This window comes from Sturnus vulgaris, chromosome 2 (assembly GCF_052056855.1).
Source record: "Sturnus vulgaris isolate bStuVul1 chromosome 2, bStuVul1.hap1, whole genome shotgun sequence".
Taxonomy (NCBI): Eukaryota; Metazoa; Chordata; class Aves; order Passeriformes; family Sturnidae; genus Sturnus; species Sturnus vulgaris.
In genome coordinates this window covers 40709725-40732787 of record NC_142244.1, presented here as the reverse complement: position 1 = coordinate 40732787, position 23063 = coordinate 40709725, and the positions used below count along the sequence as shown (strand labels likewise).

Here is a 23063-nt window from a genome sequence, read left to right as displayed (position 1 = left end):
GTGCCACGATGCTCCACTAGCTGAACTACAATTGCAGCTAACCCACTACTAGCTCTCTGCCCACCATATTAAGCTTTCTCCTAAATTCCATGCAGGAATTCAATCTTAGAACTACTTTCCATGTTGCTCATGTTTAAAAGTGGTATAAAACTATTAAGGGAATGCTTATTCTTTGCTGGAATACGTTCAAGAATGTCAAACGTGCTAGTGTACATTTGCTTACAAATTAATCAGGGTTCTGACATGTGTCATGGGATCTGTACAAGCTGAATGGCAAGACCAGGTTCTTCAACCTTCCCCTCTAGTACTTCCACTGAATGATTGCATAGGTAAGTGTTAAAAATAAAAAAATGAAAATCCAAGGCTGAATTTATTTGTGTTGATTCTGTTGTCGGGGAATCAGTGTCTCTGATGTTGCTTCTGTTGTCACAATTTTGTCAGTTCTCAGGGACCTTTTTGTAAAAATAACAACATAGAGGAGGTCTGAACTTGATGTTGAGCTTAAAACTGATCAAAAGAGTCTAATGTCCATTCCACACTTTCTTTCTACAACAAAAAGCAGGAAAGAGGTCACAGGCTGTAATCTATACCTTTTTCATTAGCTACCAGTGACAAGATAGACTGGTTTCTATTTAATATGAAAACTAAGTTAGTTTAGTCAGGCTGAGCAAATCTTTCTTGTTAAGAGTCACCATTTGTGCTAGCTGTGACTGTGCCAAAAAAAGCAAGTTGTAATGAATAGGATTTCCAGAAAATTAGTCAGATAGGCATTATAATTATAAAAGGCTTTTGAATCATACAGAGCACTAAATTCATGTATCAAATACAGATATTTTCTGTTGATAGAAAACCACCCTTTTTGATCACAAAACCAAGCAGTTTTCCCACTGATTCCTATGACAGTCCGGAATAATCACAAGAGGACACATTGTTTAATCTGTCGTGTCATATAAACACACATTTCTCCTAAAGAGGGTTACACAGCGTGTTGATGTGTACTATGGCCAGATCTGAATACAATCCAAGGAAATGAGAATCTGTCCACTGACTTGAGTCTGAATGCAACTTCAAAGAAGGCAGACCCCTGCTGATTGACATTAAATTCCTTCTACTCAGTTCAATGCCAGCATAAGAAAGCTTAACTCTCCTTTATAAACAGCTGTAATCTTGTCATAGTGAGTTTAATGTTGTCAACCATTAATAAAAGTAGTCTTAAATATTCTTATTTTGCTTCATGATATTAATCAGGGCTTTCCTGCATATGAATCCTTTTGTCAAAGGAAATGATTAACTATCCTGACCAACCAGGAAGTGATACACTCAAGGTATAGGCATCCCATTGCTAAGAAAAGAGGAAAGGTAAAATCTAATTAAAATCAGCTGGTGGCTTTTATGGTTAGCAGTAACAGTACCTTGGAGCAATTTTAAAATCACTGTTGCTTTGTTGCCAATGGAATGGCATTTAAATAATACCTAGGAATTTGGGAAATATGTATGAAAAAATTGTCCTTGGGATCTCTTTTCCTTCCCTTTACTCCACTAGAAAATAATCAATCTGAATGACCAAGAAACCTGTGCAATAAGCAAGAACAGTGGTTTATCTTTTTTATGAACACTTTTTTTTCCTTTTTTTGTCTTCTCAGGACTGGCTCTATACTTCGCTGACAGAAGGCAAAGGTGGACTATAAAGTGTAAGAGAAATAATGAGATATAAAACTAAAACACCACCTAGAAAATATTCTTAAAAATGGAAAGGCAAAAAAAATCCACACTGTGGCCCAGGAAACCATTTCCTAGTACTTGTACATATGTCTTGATGCAGATCTCGTTCTGCAGTGATTAATTAACTTTTTCACTAATATATGCAAGCAGATTCAGTTTCCTAGGGGCATTCTAATTAATTAGTTTTTCACTCTGAATAATATAGCTTTTCTAAACGGAAGCCTCCTGACTACATGTATTAATGGATTATTTAAAATCTTTTGGCAGTTTTCTTATGTTCTACTTTGAATGTCACAACAGTGAAGTGCTAGCTACAAAAAAACCCACTCCAGTAACTTTTTAGAAAGGCTTTGAGGCTAAAAGAATCAGCAGTATCTTTTATCTTTTGTTACTTGAAGTTTAAATAATGCTCTCCCTCCCTCCCTAGTCAGCAAATAGTACAAAGCCAAATCAAGCTCAAGTTTAAGTAAAGAAAGAAAGCAGGCAGATACAAATGAAATGCAGAGACACAGTGATCCAAAATAAACAAATCCTGACACACATCATTACTAAAGCATACACAGAGGCCATTATAGCAGCTAAAAGGGAATGGAAAACTAGAAGCCAACAGTATCAGTTTTCACTGCAATGTCCCCATTTGGGAGGGGGAACTGAATATTTACTAACTTATTTATTTAGCTTCTGTCTTATATTTATGCATTTATTTAGGTACTTTCAATTCCCAGTTAGAACTCTAGGCATTTTCATCACATAAAATCAATAGGTTTATCCTCCACTCCCAGTTTAAGATGTTGCATGTTTATTGAGCTTCTGAAATGATAAATCCAATCCTCCTAGCTTTACTACCATAAACTTGCAGAAACTGTTCTTCATCTGGCAACAAAAGGCCTTCCCAAACACTGAAACATCCATTTCTCCAGAATTCCAGTATCTCAAATATATGATAACTTAACAAAGCCCTCACCTTTGCTCATACTAGGCAATCAATTCAGCAAATAACCTACTGTGTACAATACCACTTCTTTCTTCCAAAACGCAATGTCCATCTTCCTTGTGTTCAGCTGCAAAAGCTTAAAGACTGCTGACTCCCTAACTTTATGTGCCTGATGAAGCCTAATTAACATCACTGAGGAACACAACACACTTTACTGTACAATGTCTTGGCAGCTGACATTTTTCTGGTGGCTTTTCATGGTTGGCCACTCTTAAATCTCGGTAATATCTGGCTGGGTGTAGGCTGGCTAGACTTCAGAAGAGCCCTGGTGTTAGGCAAACTGCCTCAAATGATATAGCCAATGACCTCAAATGAGCCTTCAAAAGAAAACTACTGTGCTTCCTAAGTGCATTTGTGTCATCTGCACTTCCTATTGATTTTCTATTAAGATTTACGCATAGTGCTTTTGCTTTGTGAACATCTCCAGCTGCTATTGAACTGCAAATAACAAAGAGTAAATGCAATTTTTTTTCCCTTACCAGCAAATGCAAATGAAGGTGGACTTGACAATGGCAACTACTAGCCAGTAATCATGGACAACAATCATAAATGGAAGAAATCCAAGCAGAATATTTATTTATCCACCTGAATGTATCTACCTCTTTTCAGGATTGACCAGAAGACTGCAATAGGCATTTCTACTTCTCAAAAGAGCACAAAGAACTCTTCAGTGATCACATCTGCCCCAGAATGTTTATTTATCTTATTTTCTAAACAATTATTTCTTCTATCTATCTTCTATATGCTACTTTTCTCCAGATGCATTTTCACAAAGTTGTTTTTGGTGGATCCACATGACATATTTTGTTTTCTTCTTCCTTTTTGTTAACGTACCATTTTTACTCAGAGTTTACTGTATTCACAGAAGTTTCTATGAATCAGAATGCCTCCAGAAAGCCACAGCTTTTGAATAATCATCTAACTAATTTGATTCCATGAAATACTCAAGTGCACTTCCTGAGATCAACTTGAGGTAAAGTGTGAATAGACTATTTTGAGAGTGAAACTATATTTTAACATGTTTTGACATTTTAATCAAAAGAACCTAATTTCTCCTTGTGCATTTCCCAAGCTCAAATGATATATTCAAAATAAGTGGAATTTCTGAGCCCATATGCTTTAGTAATTGTGCAGTAAGAAAGTTTTGGGCTTTGACATCTCATGTTTTCAGAAGCTAACAGAACAGCAAAATATCTGTCATATTTCGAACTGTGACAGAAACTAAGGTACAGAATGATCCATAATTTATGAGTCACATTTGACAGTTGTTATTAAAAAGTCCAGTTTTTGCTAAATTAACAGCACAGGTATGTGAAGAAAAAAACACTGTGTAACTAAAGGAGTAACTAAAGGAGTAATTCATTATAAGAGATGACTGCCAGACTTCACAACAAAGCCAAGGATCACAGTGCACTAATATATCTTTGTTACAAACCTAAGGGCTTTCATTTCACACAGTACTTTCCACACTGGGATTCCCAAACTCCTTCAAATATCCCAAAATCTCTAGTATGAGGCACTACTGATTTGCTTTTACATATGTGGGAACTGGGCCACCAGCAGCTAATGCACCTTGCCTGGAGCCCCTAAATCCTGACATTTACACACAGGACTGCTTTTGCCCCTACTTCTAATATCCTACAGCACATTACAATATAAACACATAGTCTTTAAAAACCTTTAAAGTGAATTCAAAATTTCAAGTTACAATTAATCAACTAATTTCTGGTTGCTTTGAAAATGATGCTACCTGTGATGTGTAACTGCCACAAGGCAGTCTGTGCCTAACTGGATGTCACACCTCTGCCTACACCCAATCCCACAGCCATTTTCATTTTGAGAGATAACAAAGGGGTAGGACCCTTAACCCTCCAGAGCAAAATACACAGACTTTTCCCATTAGTTATTTCTGCCCACAGCTTGCTTCCTACATGCAGTCTTATGTATGCTGAATCCCATCCAGTGAGAAAAATGTGAATTTTTCCAATAATTTGGTTATTACTAGATAGTTAATACTAGCTCTTGAATTGCTAAGGCTGGGGCAGTGAAAATGGTGTTCCCTAACAAAATCTATTGGACAGTGCAAGATGGAAGGAGAAAAATAACTGCAGCACCCATCACTCATAACATACTTGCACAAAGCCAGGCTGAATCTAGGATAAAAGAATGATAATAAATACTACACAATAGGAAAGAGCAACATTACCATGCTTTGAAAAATGTATTAGTAATGTAATCAAAATTTCTTTATGCTGTATATCACAATGCATGGCAGCTAACCTATGCTTCTAAGTATATTACTATTTCCCTGGCCAGAAATGTGTGCTGATAAGAAATGGCATCCCCTCACTCCATAATGTAAAATTCATTTGTGCCTCCCTCACTCCCCATGCTAAACAGTGGTATTTCAAAACGGCTCTGGCATCTACTTTCCTATCTCAAAAAGAAAAATATTATTTCAAGAAAAGTTTAAATGCTTGTAAGTATAATGATTTTCTCTGTAAGAAGAAAATTTTCCTTTTCCCTTGTTTGAAACATTAAGTCATGATGGGTTTTCAAGCTGACATATCAATTATGATGGGTTGATGGCTACACTACATTGCACTGCAGCAAATCAGGAAGCATTCATCTTGGAAAATTGAGAGAGTAACACAGACACAAAGACACACATACATTACTCTCCCTCTTTTCAGCTTTGCTGCAAATTCTGCCAAAAAAAAAAAAAGAATGTAATTGACTCAATCACAGTGATAATTTAGCTAAAACCCTGCTAAACATTCACCTAACACTGGACACATGCACAGGTGTTCAGTAATCCAGTTATGGGAAAAAAGCATGCAATCTGTTTTCTCACCTGTAATGTGGTAGCTAACCTGCCGATTGACATCAGATGTATCTTCATCCCAGGTGCTAAGAACAGCCACAACTTCCCCTGGAGGGTCACTCTCCTTCACTGACCCTCTGTACACCTCGTGCTCAAAGACGGGTGCATTATCATTTATATCTGTCACAGTAACTGACACCAAGGTGGTTGAGGACAAGGACAAAGTTTCCCCCAGATCTGAGGCCACCACTGCAAAGGTGAAAGCAGAATCCTTTTCATGGTCCAGGTCCTTCAGTGTACTGATCCAGCCACTGTTGCTATCAATGGCGAATGCTTCCGTGATCTTCTGCAGCTCCGATTCCACCGCAAGCGTGTACGTGACCTGCCCATTGGCACTCGAGTCTGCATCAACCGCTTTGACTTGCATAAGTTTTGTTCCTATAGGCATCCCCTCCATTATTATAGCATCGTAGCTAGCTGCTTCAAACACAGGCTTGTTGTCATTTACATCCAACACCTTCACCTCCACATCCACGGTCAGCACAACGTCTACTTTGTCTAACTGAATTGTGGCCGCAACTTTGAAGTGAAAGGCGGGATTTATTTCGTGGTCGAGTCTCTTATCCAATTTTATGAGCCCTGTGTCTTTCTCTATGATGAAAACCCCATCTTTGTTGTTTTCAGGTAGCTCACCATTAACTGTGCTATACAAAGCACCCTGATTGGGGAAAACATGCAGAATGTCAATGGTACTGCCTATGAGGGTGTCTTCTGCCACAGTGAAAGAATACTGAGGTTGAGAAAAAGAAGGCAAAATGGTTTCTGGTGGTAAAACATGGATGTAGACAGGAATGAGAGAATGCTTTACAGGAATGCCACCATCAACTGCTTTGACAAAGAATGACAGAACAGTGTTTTTCGGCTGGCTAAAGCTACCCTTGGTGACCATCCATCCATTATCTGGATCTATTTCAAGCAGATCAGCTACTGGAACAGAGGCTTCACTATACAGAGAATAGGTAATTCTGGAATTGGCTCCGTCATCTGGATCTACTGCTTGCACTTGGGTCACCAAGTAACCTTTCCCAACATCTGCTTTGACACTTGCTCTGTATTCTACCGTCATAAATACGGGAGCATTGTCATTCTCATCCACTACTATCACTCTCACAGTGCAAAATGTAGTCCTGCCACCTCCATCAAGGGCTCTCAGGAATATATCGATATCACTTTCCAGTGGGTTCTCACGGTCTAGCCTCTCAGTTGTCAGAATCTGCCCATTTGCGTCAATCAAAAATCGGTCCTTGGCGAAGTCATTAATTATGGAGTAGCTGATCTGGCCATATACACCTGAATCCCCGTCTGTTGCCTTCACATGGATTACCTTCGTTCCAGGAGCAGCGTTTTCTCTAACCTCTGCAACATAAATGCTCTGTGAAAACACAGGGCTGTAGAGGTTGGCCCCGAGGATCTGTATGTGCACCTGAGCCGTGCTGGTGAACAGCCCGTCTGACACAGAGACGTTCAGGCTGTACATGGGCTCCATCCTCTGCTTGCGATGGTTGGAAAGGGTGATCACACCGCTCTTGCTGTCCATAATGAAACTCGTCCGATCATTTCCTGATAGGATGCTGTACTCCAGTCTGTCAAAGTCAGAGCTGTCGGCATCAGAAGCTTGGACACAAGTCACAAAATGACCCCGGGGTGCCAGTTCGCTCACATATGATTCATATATTAACTGGTTAAAAACGGGAGGGTTGTCATTCATATCTGTTATTGAGATACTAATGAGAACCTCACTGCTCAGAGGTGGGAACCCATTATCAGTTGCTCTGACTTTCAAGCTGCACTGCTGTATGAGTTCATGATCCAGCATCCGGGCTGTCAGAATTAGGCCACTGCTGCTGTCTATATGGAAATAGTCAGTGCTGTTAAAGGTGTCCTGGACTATCTGGTACTGTACAATCTTGTTATTGTCGGAGTCGGCATCAGTAGCAACAACCTGCAGTACAGGAGTCCCAATCAAAGAAGCTTCGGACAGAGTAGCATTATAAGCTGACTGATCAAAAACTGGAGGATTATCATTAACATCATTAACTATCAAGTCCACAGTTACCTCGGCGCGAGCGCCAGTGAGAGCATCGCTGGCTCGCACCGTCAGCTTGAAAAGAGAATTTATTTCATAGTCCAGTGGGCTGATGACACTCAGAACTCCAGTATCAAAGTCGATATTAAACTGGTTGTAGGGATCTCCATCAACAATGATATAAATGATACCCTGGCCTTCTGGACTGGTTGCATTTATGCTTAAAATTGGCATGTGCATTTCTACATCTTCATTGACGGAAGCTGTATAGAAGGGCTTGTCGAACACAGGCATTGCTTTGTTAACAATAGTAATGGGGAGCTCTACCAACGCAGACAGTGATGGGTTACCTCCATCTTTGGCAAGAACGACAACCAAGTACTCTATATTAGACAAATCGGAATTGAAGGCTTCTTTTAAAGTGACGCTACCAGATTCTCTATCAATTTCAAAATGTCCATAGTCTTCCTTCAGCAGGTATGACACCTCGCCATTGTCACCCTTGTCTTTATCAATAGCTGTCACCCGATATATCAGGGTACCAGGTTCAGCATCAACCTGCACAGCAGCGTAATATGGAAGCCCAACAAACACTGGGGCATTGTCGTTTATGTCCTCAATGTAAACTCTCACCACGACTCGAGCGACACGGAGGTGGTCTAGCTCACGGCTTGCTTCCACCACCAGCTCATACAGCTCCTGTTCCTCTCGGTCAAAGGGGATGCCAGTGGTCTGAATGACTCCAGAGGTGGATTTGATTTTAAATTTGTTTCCTGGGTTTAATATGCTGTATTTCAAAGGCTCGTTGAGGCGGTTGCCAACAGCATTCACCACAGCGATCTTTGTGATATTGGTAGTGTTTTCTGAGATAGAAGTGGAATAAAAATTTTGTGTGAAATGGAGTCCACTATCCATAGCTTCTTTTACCATTATTGTCACCATAGCAGTGCTATAAAATTTCCCATCAGATACTCTTACTATTAGCATATAATGGTCTTTGGAGAGACTGTTGTTTTTAATGGTGAGTACCCCTGTGCTTGAGTCAATTAAAAAATGATCCATATTGCCTTCAATTATACTAAATGTTAGTTCTGGAGGGATCTCTGAATCTGGGTCTGAAGCTTTGACTTTGAGAACCTCAACACCAATGTATGTGGGCAGGAGCAAGACTGTCTCAAACACGGCCTGACTGAAGACTGGTGGGTTGTCATTGACATCAGTGACCTCAATGGTCACTTCAACTGGGCTCTCCGCTGTAAGCTGGGGATTCCCACTGTCTCTAACATGAACATGGAAATGGAAGCGGGCTATTGTTTCATGATCTAAATTTGCAATTGTTCTGATTGCACCTGTGCTGGAATCTACTGTGAAATACTTTTTTGCAGTTGACTCAACAATCTGGTAGACAAGCAAAGCGTTCTGGTTGCTGTCAGCATCAGTGGCACGTATCACAAGGGGACTGTTATTCGCACTCCGGACCACGCTGTTCACGGGAGCAGCTTCACTTATGCTGCCTGAGTACTGAGAGAAGAGAAAAACTGGTGGATTATCATTTTCATCAACAATCTGAATGTTCACAGTGGCATTTGAGGCCATGCCTGCCATATTTGTTGCCTGCACGATGAGCTGATAGGAGGAAGCCCGCTCATAATCAAGGGCCTTTTGACTGGTGATCACTCCAGAATATGGGTTTATAGTGAAGACTCCATCAACATTGCCATCTTTAACCTCATAAACTAATGTGGACTGACTGATTGCAGAGAGAGAAATGACAGAAGTACCAATATCCACATTTTCATTAACTTCTGCTTGGTATTCTTTTAGAGTGAACTTAGGGTGGGAGTTATCTGCCATCGTCACAGAGATCCGCACAATTGCTGTTGCAGACAGCGCTGGAGAACCTTGATCAGTCACTTTGACCGACAAAACAAACTGTCCCATTGTGGTTAAGTCTGGCTCCTTGAGTAATGTAATGATGCCTAAAACTGGTTCAATCTTGAATGTGTTTCCCGTGTTTCCTAAAACAAAAATATTGGAATGAGATTAGAAATGAAATGTGAATCACCTGATGAAAACTTAGACCAGGAGCAACAAGCTCCATTTTCAAAGGCAGTTACTCAAAAAAGCATGCCAAAAAAACCCAACGTAGAAGTATTCTAAAGGCCCTTCCAGCCTTTCTTTCTGCTAATTAGAGAGCTCATTAGATGGTATAGGTATTCAAAGCATCAGAAACTCAGGTGTTGCTGCGTCTATCTTGATTCTCAGTACCAGCATCTGAGCAGGAACTGCATGCACATTATTCCTACTGAAGTAAGGAAAAGCATCCCTAAATTACAGAAATTAGTCAAATACATGTACACCTAAGGCAAAGAAATGAGATCAGAGGCTAACAAGCCAATTACAAGACTAATGGATAACAACTCAGGCTCCTAATTGAATGGGATATTAAGAAACCGTACAGGAGATTACAGTAGTTCAAGACTCAAAGAACTGAATATAAAAAGGTTAAAGTGGCATTTAGAAAAAATAAAACAGAGCAAATAGCATAGAAAAGAGATTCAAGTGTCTTGTGGCACAAAGGTTTATCATATGATCTCTGAGGAGGATGAATCCAGATGAATGAGATTTAGCAGAAAATGTCATGAAATGCCTGTTACAACATGAAAGCACGGATATCACTGACTGCATAAAGATGAAAACAGTCAGTTTGGATCACAGAACTTTTTAGGGGCAGTTATTTCTTTCTGGTCTTTTCGCCAATCTCTTCTTCAGCAAGACAGATTCAAAACTTTCTGTATGTATTCTTACCCTGTAATTAGAGATCACCTTTAACTGCAAATCTTTATTTTGCTGTTTTACTGAGTGCCTGCTTGAAGTATAGGACACTGCATATATATATGGCATATGTAATCATACAGACTCTTTTTCTGAATTTGATTCTAAAGGCAAACAACATATACTGAGTTACACTGATTTCAGTCACTATACCATATTCCCTCTATTGTAATTCACATCTTAAAATCTAGAACTGTTTCCAACCTACAGTCAAGCATCCGTCCAAGGCTGGGGCAGGTGATACACAAGAGGGTTTTTTTAATAGTGCTAGTTACAGGTGCTGTGCACAGAGCAATAAATGTGTAAGTTGTAGCTAGAACGCCAAATACATGGAATCCTAAATGAAATGAGGTAACATGAACTATTTTTAAGATATGATTCACTATCTGTTGTGAATTCTGGAGGCTAATTTCAGCTACATACTACTCAATGTAGTTCAATACTGGTAGTGGCTTTCAAATTATATCCTTCCTTTCAGATGAGTAAAGTTTACTCTACTAGCTAAACTGAAAATTGTGCTATTCACCCAGGAGGTGAGATTCCTCCAGAGCTACAAATTCTCATAAAAATTTACAGTATCTGTCACATTTACAGACACTACAAATGCTGCTGCTGTTATTTTGTCAGTGCTTGCTAATACAAATAATTTTGAGCCACTGACTGCCTCCTGCAAGGCCAGAACTGGTTCTTCTCCTTTAGGAATTCCTTATGAAATTACACAAAATCTGCTTTTTTTACCAATTGCTCTCTTCAGAGCAATGTAAGATGAGGTGAGTAATTCCCTTGAATCAAAAGGCTGTGTACAATCTGAATTCTGCAGTTAAAATCAATATCCTCAACTGCACATTACATGGATCACAGAAACTACAGCTGCAGAATACTGAATTTTCATGCATCTGAGATTGGGACATCTGTGGATAATGAAACTGGAGGCGTGTGAGCCCTACAGTAAATGGAAGTTGGAGGTCTGACATTGCAGAGAGAGCTCATGATGAAACAGAAACAGGCTGTAATGAAAAAGAGAGTGTCTAGAAATCATCTAATAGCTAAAGCATCTTTTCTAATAATAGTATTTTTTGTCTGCATCATGTATGATTCTATTACCAGTGTAATGGGAACTATACTCCTTAGATGTCAGGATGCACTTTACATTGTGGGGGCACCTCTAGAGGACTGGGAACCTGTAAAACCTGTAATAGTAATAAGGTGTCAAGAAAAACCTGGGAATAGTCTCGAAAAACATTGCCCCAGGAACCCGATCTATTCTGCTCAGAATTTATTCCATAAGGCACAGTGTTGTCCTGTCTGGGCACGTGTAAGACTGGCCCTAAATTAAGTCAAAGGCCACTGGAGAATACTGAGAAATAAATGCTAAGACCAAACACAGTGCATAAAAGAAATATTTGGTTTGGAGTGCTAACATCTTCCTCATTCCAAGTTCAACACTTTCAGCTGCAAAATACTTCACCTTCTGGTTTGCTGAAGGTAATCTCCTTCCACAGAGCATACAAGATAATGACAGAAAAAACATTCCTTGGGTCTTCTCTAAACTTCAGGTTCTATTATCTTAATTTAAGGTGTGAGCTTGAATTATATGAAGCTAAATCAGCATGAGATGGTGTAGATATTCTTGTTTCATTATTTATTTGTCATTTAGCCTGTTCCTAATTGACATAAGCCATCCTAGCTAGTAACAAGTCTTTATAATAATATAGGGATAAATAATGATCCAGTAGGATCAGAGTCTAATGCTGGGAAAGGCTTGTGATCCCCCTAATATGGGTACAATCTGAAATACCTGTGACTTCTTTTTGTGACAATATAAGTTTCAAGTTTTGCTAGTATTACAGTGGAAAGATTAATATTATGAATAGAACCCCCAAAGTATAAATGAAACATTACAAAATTCTAAGGTTACAAATTTCTAATTTTCTCTCCTTTTCCATGCACCCCCCTCTTATATATCAGTCAGTGGTTTATCTCAAAGATAATTCTTAACTTCAGATTCATGTGACCCAGAGAAACTTATATTGACTTGCATGTGTGTCAGAGATACTGCAAATGTTTTACTACTGTGCTGCTGCACAAGTAGAAGAATGCTTTCGTTGGTACAGAATGCAAATACCCAGAGTTAAACAGCAAAAGCAATTTTCATCTGGTATCATCATGTCCTCTCTTAGTTTCAAGAGACCTTGTGCCATTAAAATGCTGTGGCAGAAGTTTTAGCATAGCCCTGTTTGTTCTTAGTCTCTGTGCTTCTCTGGTCTGAATACTGGCAAAGATATCAGGATGTACCAGCTGTTGTGGCATTTTTTTATGGAGAATCCACTGTACACTAGTCTGAAACCAGAACCCTGAAAACAAGTCACTGGCTGCAGTTTTGAATAACTATCTTCTGTGATGGCTTTGACCCAATGACTTAGAGGTAACAGGCTCTGTAGCCATCTGGTGAAAGTGAATCAGTCACAGAATAACAGAATGGCTGGGCTGGAAAGGGACCACTGGAAAGCATCTGGTCCAGCCTTCCTGCTAAAGAAAGTTAATCTACAGCAGGTTGAACAGGATCCTGTGGGGTTCTGAACATCTCCAGAGAAGGAGACTTCATAACCTCTCTTGGGCAACCTGTTCCAGAATGAGTTTGTTTTGACAGGTTTTGGGTAGAGTAGCTTCAAAATAAAATTTTAAAAAACCCAACAAAACAACAAGGTGTCTCCTCTGCCCATCTGTACAGGAGAAAGCAGACCAAAGAAGCTGAATTGTGTGTCAAGACAGATCTCCATCACATCACTGTTATCACATCACATTATCACATCACATCCATGGTACTTCATTTTTGGCCTCTGTCCTAACCTGCTTCAATAGTGTAGATAAGCTCAGCATTTTCTCCTTTGTCTTTGTCCAGAGCTGTGACTTGCAACACTGCTGATCCAACTGCTGCTGATTCAAACACTGAGGCTTCATACAATGGGCTGGTGAAGTAAGGACTGTGGTCATTGGAGTCTTCCACATCTATGATGACTCTGGCCAGGTTTCTTCTATAAGGGAATTCTTGATCTCGGACCTATAGAACAAGTGCATAACACACAATTTCGACAGTCATCTAGTAAAACTTCACAAGTATTACTCATCTCAGTGTGAATACTACTTTCAGTTCTATTTAATACAAAGTAGTAAAAAAAATCCATTTGTCCCAAAGAACAGTCTGAAATACATTCACACACGGGATGGCAGATAATATAATCAAAGAAACAGGAAAGAGCTTAGTGACTTTTATTTTTCACCGGTGAAAAAATGCATTGCAACTAACCATCATGACATGAATTTTTGAAGTGGAAACCACATGAGACCTTAAATTTGGGTTGAGGTTTGCAAGAATATATATATTTTTTTAAATACTTGTTGAATGGTCATGCCTTTATCTTGCTATTGCCTTCTTTACAGCATATAGGCATGTCAGTCTACTGCTTGCAGCTGCCAATGCACTATTTCATGATCATACCAACAGTTAACAGAGCAGGAATCACATTATGAAGTGCTGGTAACTGCCAGCAGAGGTGTAAGCCACCACACCTGTCTCAACCCCAACCAAAATACCTCAGCACTGCTCCACTGATAATCCTGCCATCACTATTTCCCCAAAATTTTAGTTCTTCCTAAACAGAGGAAAAGACCTATTCTATCAGGTAAAGATCAAAACCAAGCACCAGGGAATTACCTCTCTTGGCCATGTGCTTCTGTGATTCAGTTTATAGCTATTTCTCAGTCTGCTTGCCAAACGACTTGCAACATTTTGCTCTGTGAGTGGAGACCACAATCAGCTCCTTGCTGCATCTCATAGCAGCATTTTGCTTCCTAGGATGCCTTGCCAAAGCTGTCCCTGTGCCTAACACACCATGAGTAGTTCCTTTGAAAGCCTCTGCTGCAGAAGTCTTAGGTGGTTAAAGAAAATAGTGGACTAGAATGTTTAAACTAACAGTTTTTGGTTTTGTTTTGTGGGCTTTTATTTTTTAATTACAAAAGAATTATGTTCATGATACACAATCTCCACTCCAAACAGAGAGATTTATGTTCTGTAGTCTAGGCATACCAAGCAAAAATTGGCAATTAACTTTCTTCTGCATACCCAAAGATTTGGAAATGTAGATAAAAGAAAGTCATTTTGTATATCAACAGTTTATGTACTGAAATAAGTCCATAAAAGTAAGCCATAAATGAGGCCTGTATTCAGAAAGGCTGTAGCATTCTTCATGGCAAGAAAGCAGTTATCTCCCTGTGAATAACTTCTCAAATAACTTTCAGCCTCACTTCAGAACCTCTGAAAATTACCTTGAGGGAGAGGACCAGATGCCAAGAGATTAAATAATTTCCTGCTTGCTCTCCCTTGAGATAGAGAATCATATCACATTCCATACAATGAATTCACAATAAAGTTTCCCAAAAAGCTGAAATAAATACTGTGAAATAAATACACAGCAGGGTAGGCAAGATTAAATTAGTGGCTACTTATTGCACTGAGTCCTTTTCTCAAGTGAAGACTACTCTAGGTATGTACCTGAAGCAGCCATGACTGCAGCCAGACCCAAGGGAATGTTGCATTCTTACCATGACATTAAGGATGTGCTTATCTTGAGCTTCATGGTCTAATCTCTCAGCTGTATAGAGAACCCCAGTGTTGGGATCAATTCTGAATTTTCTCATGCTGACTGTGTCGATGCTGCTGTGAATGGTGTAGCTCAGCTTATGCTTTTCATCTCTGTCTATAGCTTCAATCTGCAGAATTTCAGTATCAGGGAGGATGTCCTCTGAAATGGTGACGTCATAACTTGACTGAGAGAATTCTGGGCCATTATCATTGTTATCCAACACTTTGATAAGAACCTACAGTTAATAAAGAAAATAAATTCAAAGTTATTGAAGTCTAGTCAGACTATTGAATAAGCACCTAGAGAAATGCAATTTACTTTGAATGGCTGTAGATGTTATGCTGCTGCATGGTGGGACTAAGAAACATTATAAAATATTAAATGCTTACTTTTCAGATCAAAAGAAATAGAAAGGATTTGACTTTGGAAGTAAAATGTTCCTAACTGTAAGACCTACTCAGAGCCTGATAAAGAAGCCCATATTTTCAGTATCTATAGACTGGAAAATATTTCTACAATGGTCATAAGGAAAGTCCCTTGCAACTGCCTTGGTTATGAGAGACTTCTAGAACTATTATGTAATTTCCTTTCCCCTTCACTACTAATAAGGCTATAAAAGAATCTTTTTCATGTTGCTTAAATCTGCTTCTTATACAATCAAGATTCAGCTGAATCCTGTGTTTTCTGCCCAGTATACTGCATTGGGGCTTACTGGCAACATCAAATTGTGACAGCAGTGGAGACTTCAAGTTGATGTGACACCTCTGATTGCTCTTAAACCACTTGAGATGGGCACAGGAGACACAACCTCACTACCACACAAGCACACCCCACACGGATCAGTATGTACCACCAAGGACAGCTGATGTCGGGGCACTGGTGACACAGAAGGATTTCTTTTTCTGTTACATTTTTGCTCTTCCTTTGCCAGTGATGGTTGTCTTTATTCTCAACTAATTCACTTTCCCCTCCAACACCTATTTGCCTCCTTTCTGTTGCAGTTTATGAATGGTAGAACACTAAAAATGCGAATGAATGCTGTGCTCTTTGCCTCAAATATGTCTTTAAAACTTCAGTATTGATCCTTAAGTAATCTTGGAAAGGGAGAGAACAGAGGCGAGGCTGCTGGTATTGCTGCCTATTACACCCATTTCAGTGTATCACAAACTGACTGATAAATAATAAGAATCACTGTTTTCCAAGCTTTGCCTTTCACAAGTTACATTATGCACGTGTCCCTCTGATGACACTTTGTGGGTTTTGCCATTGGAGAAGTCACTCCCTGGGGAAAATGTGCTTTCCAGACTTTGTATGCCATACATTTCTGTGGGCAGTGTGGCAGCAACACCCTTGACAAGCTGTGTAATAGTGAAACTGAAATCTGAAGAGCTGACTCCTTTTCAGTGCTAGAAACAAAAAGTATTTTCCCAGAATATGCCTGTGAAAGCACATATCTAATTTTACAGTAAGTAAAATGGAACAATCTTTTTATTCAAAGGCTTTGAAACAAGAAATAGTCCTATTAATGACTTGGGAAAGGCCATGCACAGGACTCTTTGGTCAGACTAGGAGACCTGACCTATCACTCATGATATTTTCTTTGTTGCTTTGTTACTTGGCTCTTTTTTAAGCACGTATTTTATTATTTTGCTTGATCAAGCCCTATTCACCCATACTTTCTTAACAGAAGAAAAACACAGCTATACTTTTACTGCAATATTGCACAAACAGATGCTGGCCTCAGAGAGAAATGAAACTTTAGATTTCCATGATATGTGGAAGGGTTTGCAGAATACATTACCAGAAGGAACATGAGCAGTTGTAAGAAGCAGTTGTAATGAACTAGCTTGGGAACTGTTCAAAAGACAGCTGAAATAAAATGCTCTGTAAGTTAAATGGCATAAGACTTGAATTCCATACAATTTCATTTTCACCAGATTATGGCACGCCAGAGTGAAGCAGGGTGAAGCCTATATTAAGTTATACTTCAGTCTTGGACAGATAGCAATACAATTGGGGGGAAATACACATTGCTAGGCTTATAATAATGATGAAGAGTTACTTAGCTTTTTATACTTTTATTGCTGTAATATATCAAAGCATGTTTCTGATCTGACTGAGGAAAAAAACCCACCCAAATCCATGTCTCAAAAATATGGGAAGAAACTAGCTGTAACATATAAAAGTAAGCCTGAGGAGAAGATTAAAGACTTGAACTGTAATCTAATGGGACACAGAGCCAGTGCTGAACCACTTTTTTTAGTGTAAGGAGGAGACAGAGAAGCAATAGGAGTTGGGGATAATCAATGTTTAATACTTGCAGATATTTTCTTGGGCAGTTTTGATAATCTCAGTCCTTGACAGCTACCACTATAACATGACTGGATTACTTTACTGCTTCACTGTTAACATAGATAATTTTTGTTTTTCATTCATGACCAAAAACTTTGTCATGTATCATTTTAGGTAGTCCAACAGAGAAATAAAAACTTCTCAAATGGATTGAAAACATCAGGAGTGTTTGACTCTGCTGACTCTAGTACAGCACTCCCTAACTTGAACAAGTAAGCTTCCATGTGAGGGACATACTTCTATCTGTGAATTTATTTTTAAAATTGTTGTGTGCAAGTTGAAGCTGTTCTTGGAGACAAAATAAATAAAAAATGTACAGAAACACACCAATGTGTCTTAAAAGTACTGCTACAGAGGTGACATGCTATTTTGTTTGAATGGTATATAATCACCCCAGAGCAGTGATTCACTTCCTATAGTAACTAATGCATTTTGGGATCACTGGCAAATTGAGAAAGCAGAAGAGGGCATGAAGGTTTATCCATCCCAAGGCTTGCACTATGACTGTGCAAGCCATGGCTCCACGATTTTTGCCTTCACTTGACTGCACAAACAGGGTGGGACTGGATCAGCATCAGACACCAAGGGTAAGCCATGACTGTGGAAATTACTGCATGGATTCACAGAGCAGCACTTCTTCCCACATATGGACAGGACTGTGCTCGGGGAGTGTGAAGCATGGAGAGGGAAAAGATAAAAAAATTGAGGCCCTCATTCCCTCATTCACTGTGATCATCAAACTTACGGGGAGCAATGCAAGTACAATTGCTTTGATCATTGCCAAAAAAACCCTCATTTTTCCTTCTTTTCTCTCTTTCACTTCACTACATCTACTGTAAGAGTGATCAAGTGCCTGTTTAAGTGCAGGCATCTTCCTCCCTAGAGATGCCCGTATTTTAATGATTTGTCAAGTGATCCGCATTGAAATACACATTATTTATTACATACTTTGCACTTCAACAGCCACTTCCATCTGGAGATGGAAGGCGGTGAGTTAGAGATGCTAATGAATAAAGAAGTCATTATTGATTCACAATTTCTTCTATTTAAGCAGTTAAGAGTATTTCTAATTTTTGTCAGCTGTCCCTCAAAATCCCCGAGAGTCAAATGTAATTTTAACATTTCTCTCCTTTAATAGAGGGGGGTGTATTTTCCTTGCAACAAAAGAAAGTTAGGTTATATATATGGGAATACTGATTATACAAAGCTCTGTTAAACCTATAAATGGAACTCTTTAATGATCTTAAAAAATTGAGCTATCTTGGGAGTTACTTGAAACAAAACCAGGTAAAAGAAAATGGAATTTTAGTCCCATTTTAAAAAAGATATTAGTCCCTTAGTTCTTCCAACATTTCTGAAGAACAAGTTACTATTATCTCCATATTTTGCCCAGGGAAACAATGCCTTGTAGCAAGGTTAACAAAATCACAGGTGAAGTGCAGTGGTAAAGCTGAGAAAAGTGTTTTATTTTTGAGCCACATCCATTTTATTAGGTCACCTTAAAATGCCATTCTTCCTATGCAGATTTCCTGCTCCAGCAGGGTAACATCTAGTAAGATGCTACTCAAAAAGAAAGGAAAATGTGACATTGACATCAACACTAGGCTCATAGAAAACTTGATCCTACAAACATACATGAAGATGAGCTAACTGAGTGCCATCAGATTGTTAATATGAGGAAAGTTTCTCAAATTCATTTAATGGCTGCCAACTTTAGACATAAAATCTTGGTACTATTGGCAATTTCCTATGGACTTCAAAAGGGTCAACAAAAGGGTCTTTGAAGTCTTATGCTTTAGCCAGCTGGTAGCACATCTTCCACCTCAAATCGAGTGTTACACCACTGAAGTGATTCAAAGACTCCCAGTGTCTGTGTAATTTAATATTTTCTACGTATTTATTCCCAAATGGAAGAAATGGCAAGAATGAGCTGTGTGGCATAAGTATCCCTTATTACTGGCATAGTTGCCCAGGGTGTTAAGCTGTGGCAATACCCATTGTGTAGAATCAAAGCCAGGCTTTAAAAGTTTCCCAACACATCTCCAAAAGGTGACGAATGGAAATGTTTACTATTTGTTGGCTGCTAAGTAGGGATTCCTCTTTGCTGACAACTGTTCAGGATTACTGACTGAACTCCTTTTCATTGACAAACATTAGCTGCAAGTCTTTTTTTCCACGCTCATAAAGCCAACATGCAGCAAACCAGTCTCTGCCTGGTTCTTCTTGAAAGCCCATATCTTTTCCAGTGCATTGTGGGCTTCAGAAAGGCAGGCTTGCCTCCTTCTGTGTCCATTGTGTGGAGCCTAATTTATAGTCTGAACAAGCGTTTCACTATAAAAGATTTGCTTCTCCCTGCTCACTTCCTATTTCCCACAGTTAAAGCAAGTTTCAAATAAAGGAATCACGGGCCTCCAAGATTACAAATTAGGCAAAGTAACACTCGGAGCATTAGCAAAGACTTTGTACTCAAAATGGTAAGTGAAAGGCCTACAGAAATACAATCAAATCAAAGCAGGACAAAACCTAATGCAGGAAGTCTCTCCAAAGCTGTTTTTAATGTTGCCCATAACAAATACCTTTGGTTTAGGCACAGACATATTTGAGTGGAAACTGGGTAAATGCCAGCAGCTGCTTTGCAGACATTTGAAGCTGGAAGAATCTGCTTAGCTAATTGCTTGGTCTGGGCACCACGTTGTAGAACAACCTATTAAGTGCCTGACTTATTTAAACTCAGGTTACACTTCTGTATAGGTTGTTTTGTTTTTTTTCCAAAATAGGAATCTATTTTGATTTAATACTGTTTTCAATAGTGTTACCACAGAGCTTTATTTTCTACTTCCTGACAAGTTTTTCTTTCCTCCAAACCCCAACTTTAACATAAAAATTCAGTTTCCCTACCAACCTCAGTGGCCAGTTATTTATACTTTACTGTGTTCTTTGTGTTATGTTAAAATTGAAAGAAAAATCTTTGCTTCACAGGCAAGGCAGTGCTGAGATTATTGGATGTGACAGAAAAAAAATCAAGGACTGGGTTGATTACAGTTCGGAGGAAATATTCAACAGAGCAAATGTGAAAAATTGAATTGAATCCCCCTGTCTCTTTTTCTGCTCTAGAAGAATCCACAGCCCAGAACTGCTTCTGGCAGGCTCTAATGTCTTATCTACATTTTGGCCATGGTCCTCTAAGAAGAGCTTTTCACCATTCACTTAAGAGAACCACCCTCACTCAGGGTGACTGATCAGCTCCTCTCATGAAAATGTTGTAAAGAAAAGGTGATCTCTGAAAGGTGGGACAGAAACTCAGAGTTAAAAGTCAATCCAGCACAAGAATAAATTAAATTCCAAAACCTTCTGCAAGGAGAGACAGAAAGGGACAATGAGCAGTAACTTCTGTCTGCTCTACCAGTCTGGTTGGCTCCAGCAGAAGGTATTTTAAGTGAACATGTATTGATCTGCAAAAACTTCTCAGAGGGAAGTGCATGCTATCCTCTGAGTGCCCACTCTACTGGGAAATAGTCTGGTGGTTTTGCAATAAGTGAAACTGAGGTGCTTTTTGCCTCCTAACATGGAAGCAACAGCCTTCATGCTCTAACAAATCTTTTCTATAGCAGTTAAAATGATGAGGAAAAAGGAGAAAGTAGGAAAATAAGGAGTAAAACCATCTTTTTCACATAGTAACACCACTCCAGAGGCTGTTCTTAGAAAAATAGAATTATCTCCTACAACAACATTTTCAATAAAAGTGAAACATTATAATAACTTAAATGATAGTTCAATGATTCCCCCTTGTACTCTGCTTCCGTGGGCATTTTAGCAAAACTCAAGAGTATGCACTACAAATAAGTAAATAAATGTTATTCTATTCCTCTGTTGTGCCTGTATGTAAGAGACCTGAGCTGTTCAGCAAAAAAATGGGTTTGGGATCAACCTGACTCAAGACCAGGAGAATATCCAATGTTTCAGAGTCAAAACTATGGCAGAAGTAGGCATTTAGATGCCATGAAAATGATTCCTTGTGGGGAGAGCCCTGTCTCTGCTCAAGCAGGGGCACAAGACCCTTTTGCAGCCTGGAGGGAGGTGACAGCCGTGGCAGGGAGCTGCTGTCCCAGCTCTCTGTGCAGCACACGGGACACAGGAGCTCCAACCCCTCTGCAAGGCCAACAGCTCGCCTGGCAGCTGCAGGAGTTGTGTTTCGTGGGAATTCAGAGCAAACGTGTGCCTTCAGCCTTTAATAAACGACTGCGTGGCCTCAAGCAATGATGGATAAAAGCAAGGGAAAAAGCAAAAGCTCTCCCTGGCTAAGTCAGGAGACTTAGCCATTCTATAAGTTAATCTCTGTGACTGAAGCTTTATACCCACACTTCAAATATATTAATCAAAAAAGTTAAACTTTCTTTGTATTTTTCCTTCTCCATCCCTTCCCATCCCAGCTGCTGCCTGGACAGTTTGGGCTTAGATGGATGGGCAGCATGGCGAGTGGCAGTGCCTCAACAAGTCCTGGCACTTTGGTTCTCATTTTGGAGACTATTTATTTTGGAAACGTTGATCATGCCCAAAACAAGCAGGCAGTTACGCTGAAAGTTTGTAACTTTTTTTTTTGTTAATATTCCTTATGTTCTTTTTTCCTCTTTTCAGAACAGTGAACCATTATTACAACAGATGTAAGTTTTAAATCAAAATTATTTCCTTCTTCTCATGGCACAGAAATGAACCATGTGCACAGTAAGGCATGAAGGAAGTGAACAGTTCATTGGAGTCTAAGGCATGCAGGAACATTGCTGAAGAAACTTCACCAAGTCCATGCCAGGGATCACGTTACCCAAACAAAAATCTTTGGCATTTTTATGCTGTATTTTACCACCTCCAACTGTATAATAGACAAAAGGCAAGGAAAGCAGCTGGAGTGGAATAAAAAGTGTTTCATAATAAACCATCATACTTTGAGGGGGCCTTTAAATTATTTTATCGTTATTCAAGGAGATATTTTTACAAAATTGCTTTCTACCTGCTTTGTCTTCTACCATAGGCTCCTGCAGCTACAGTTAAAAATGCAGGAGGTATTGAGTATATAGAACAAAATACTTAAAATGTTGTTTTATCAAAACTCAGAATAAGGCCACTGAGAGCTATCAGTAAATGACCTATTCTGTGACATTTTTAAATGACACCTATCAGTTTTACATTTTAAAATTATTTTTCTAAAAGGCAAATAAGATGAGGAAGGTAGCCAAAGGCTCCACAGTCAAAATACAGCCAAAAATACAGTAAGGAAGTTTTGCAAAATGGAGCAATGAATAATAAGGCCATAATTCTGGCAGTTTTCAGCTAACAATCACGTTTGAAATCTCTGTTGTGAAGACCAAAGAAACAAGTGCTCGGATGCCCTGCCCACAATTAAATAATTGAACAGTATCCACACAGAGAGAAGGAGGTGGGGGAGGGAAGGGTTTGTACCCACCAGTGATTATTAATGCAAATCCATTGCAATCTGAAACTATCTTACATTCCTAAATGGGTCACATCACTGTTAAAAAGAATGTTCAGGCTTCTTTTAGAAAGCAACAGCTTTACTGAAATATGTCTTACCATATGTTTTAATTAAAAATG

The 23063-nt window shown here is 39.2% G+C and overlaps 1 protein-coding gene across 7 annotated transcripts in view; it reads right to left on the bottom strand.

Annotated features, from left to right (window-relative positions):
• Positions 1-23063, bottom strand: part of FAT3 (FAT atypical cadherin 3) — a 400923-nt gene that overhangs the window by 72351 nt on the left and 305509 nt on the right. For all 7 annotated transcript variants that reach the window (XM_088159363.1, XM_088159366.1, XM_088159364.1 and 4 more), the window contains 3 exons: positions 15064-15339; positions 13312-13522; positions 5571-9644 (listed from right to left, as the gene is read on the bottom strand). In XM_088159363.1, the coding sequence (XP_088015489.1) occupies positions 5571-9644; positions 13312-13522; positions 15064-15339 (4561 nt within the window). The remainder of the gene's footprint in view (positions 1-5570; positions 9645-13311; positions 13523-15063; positions 15340-23063) is intronic.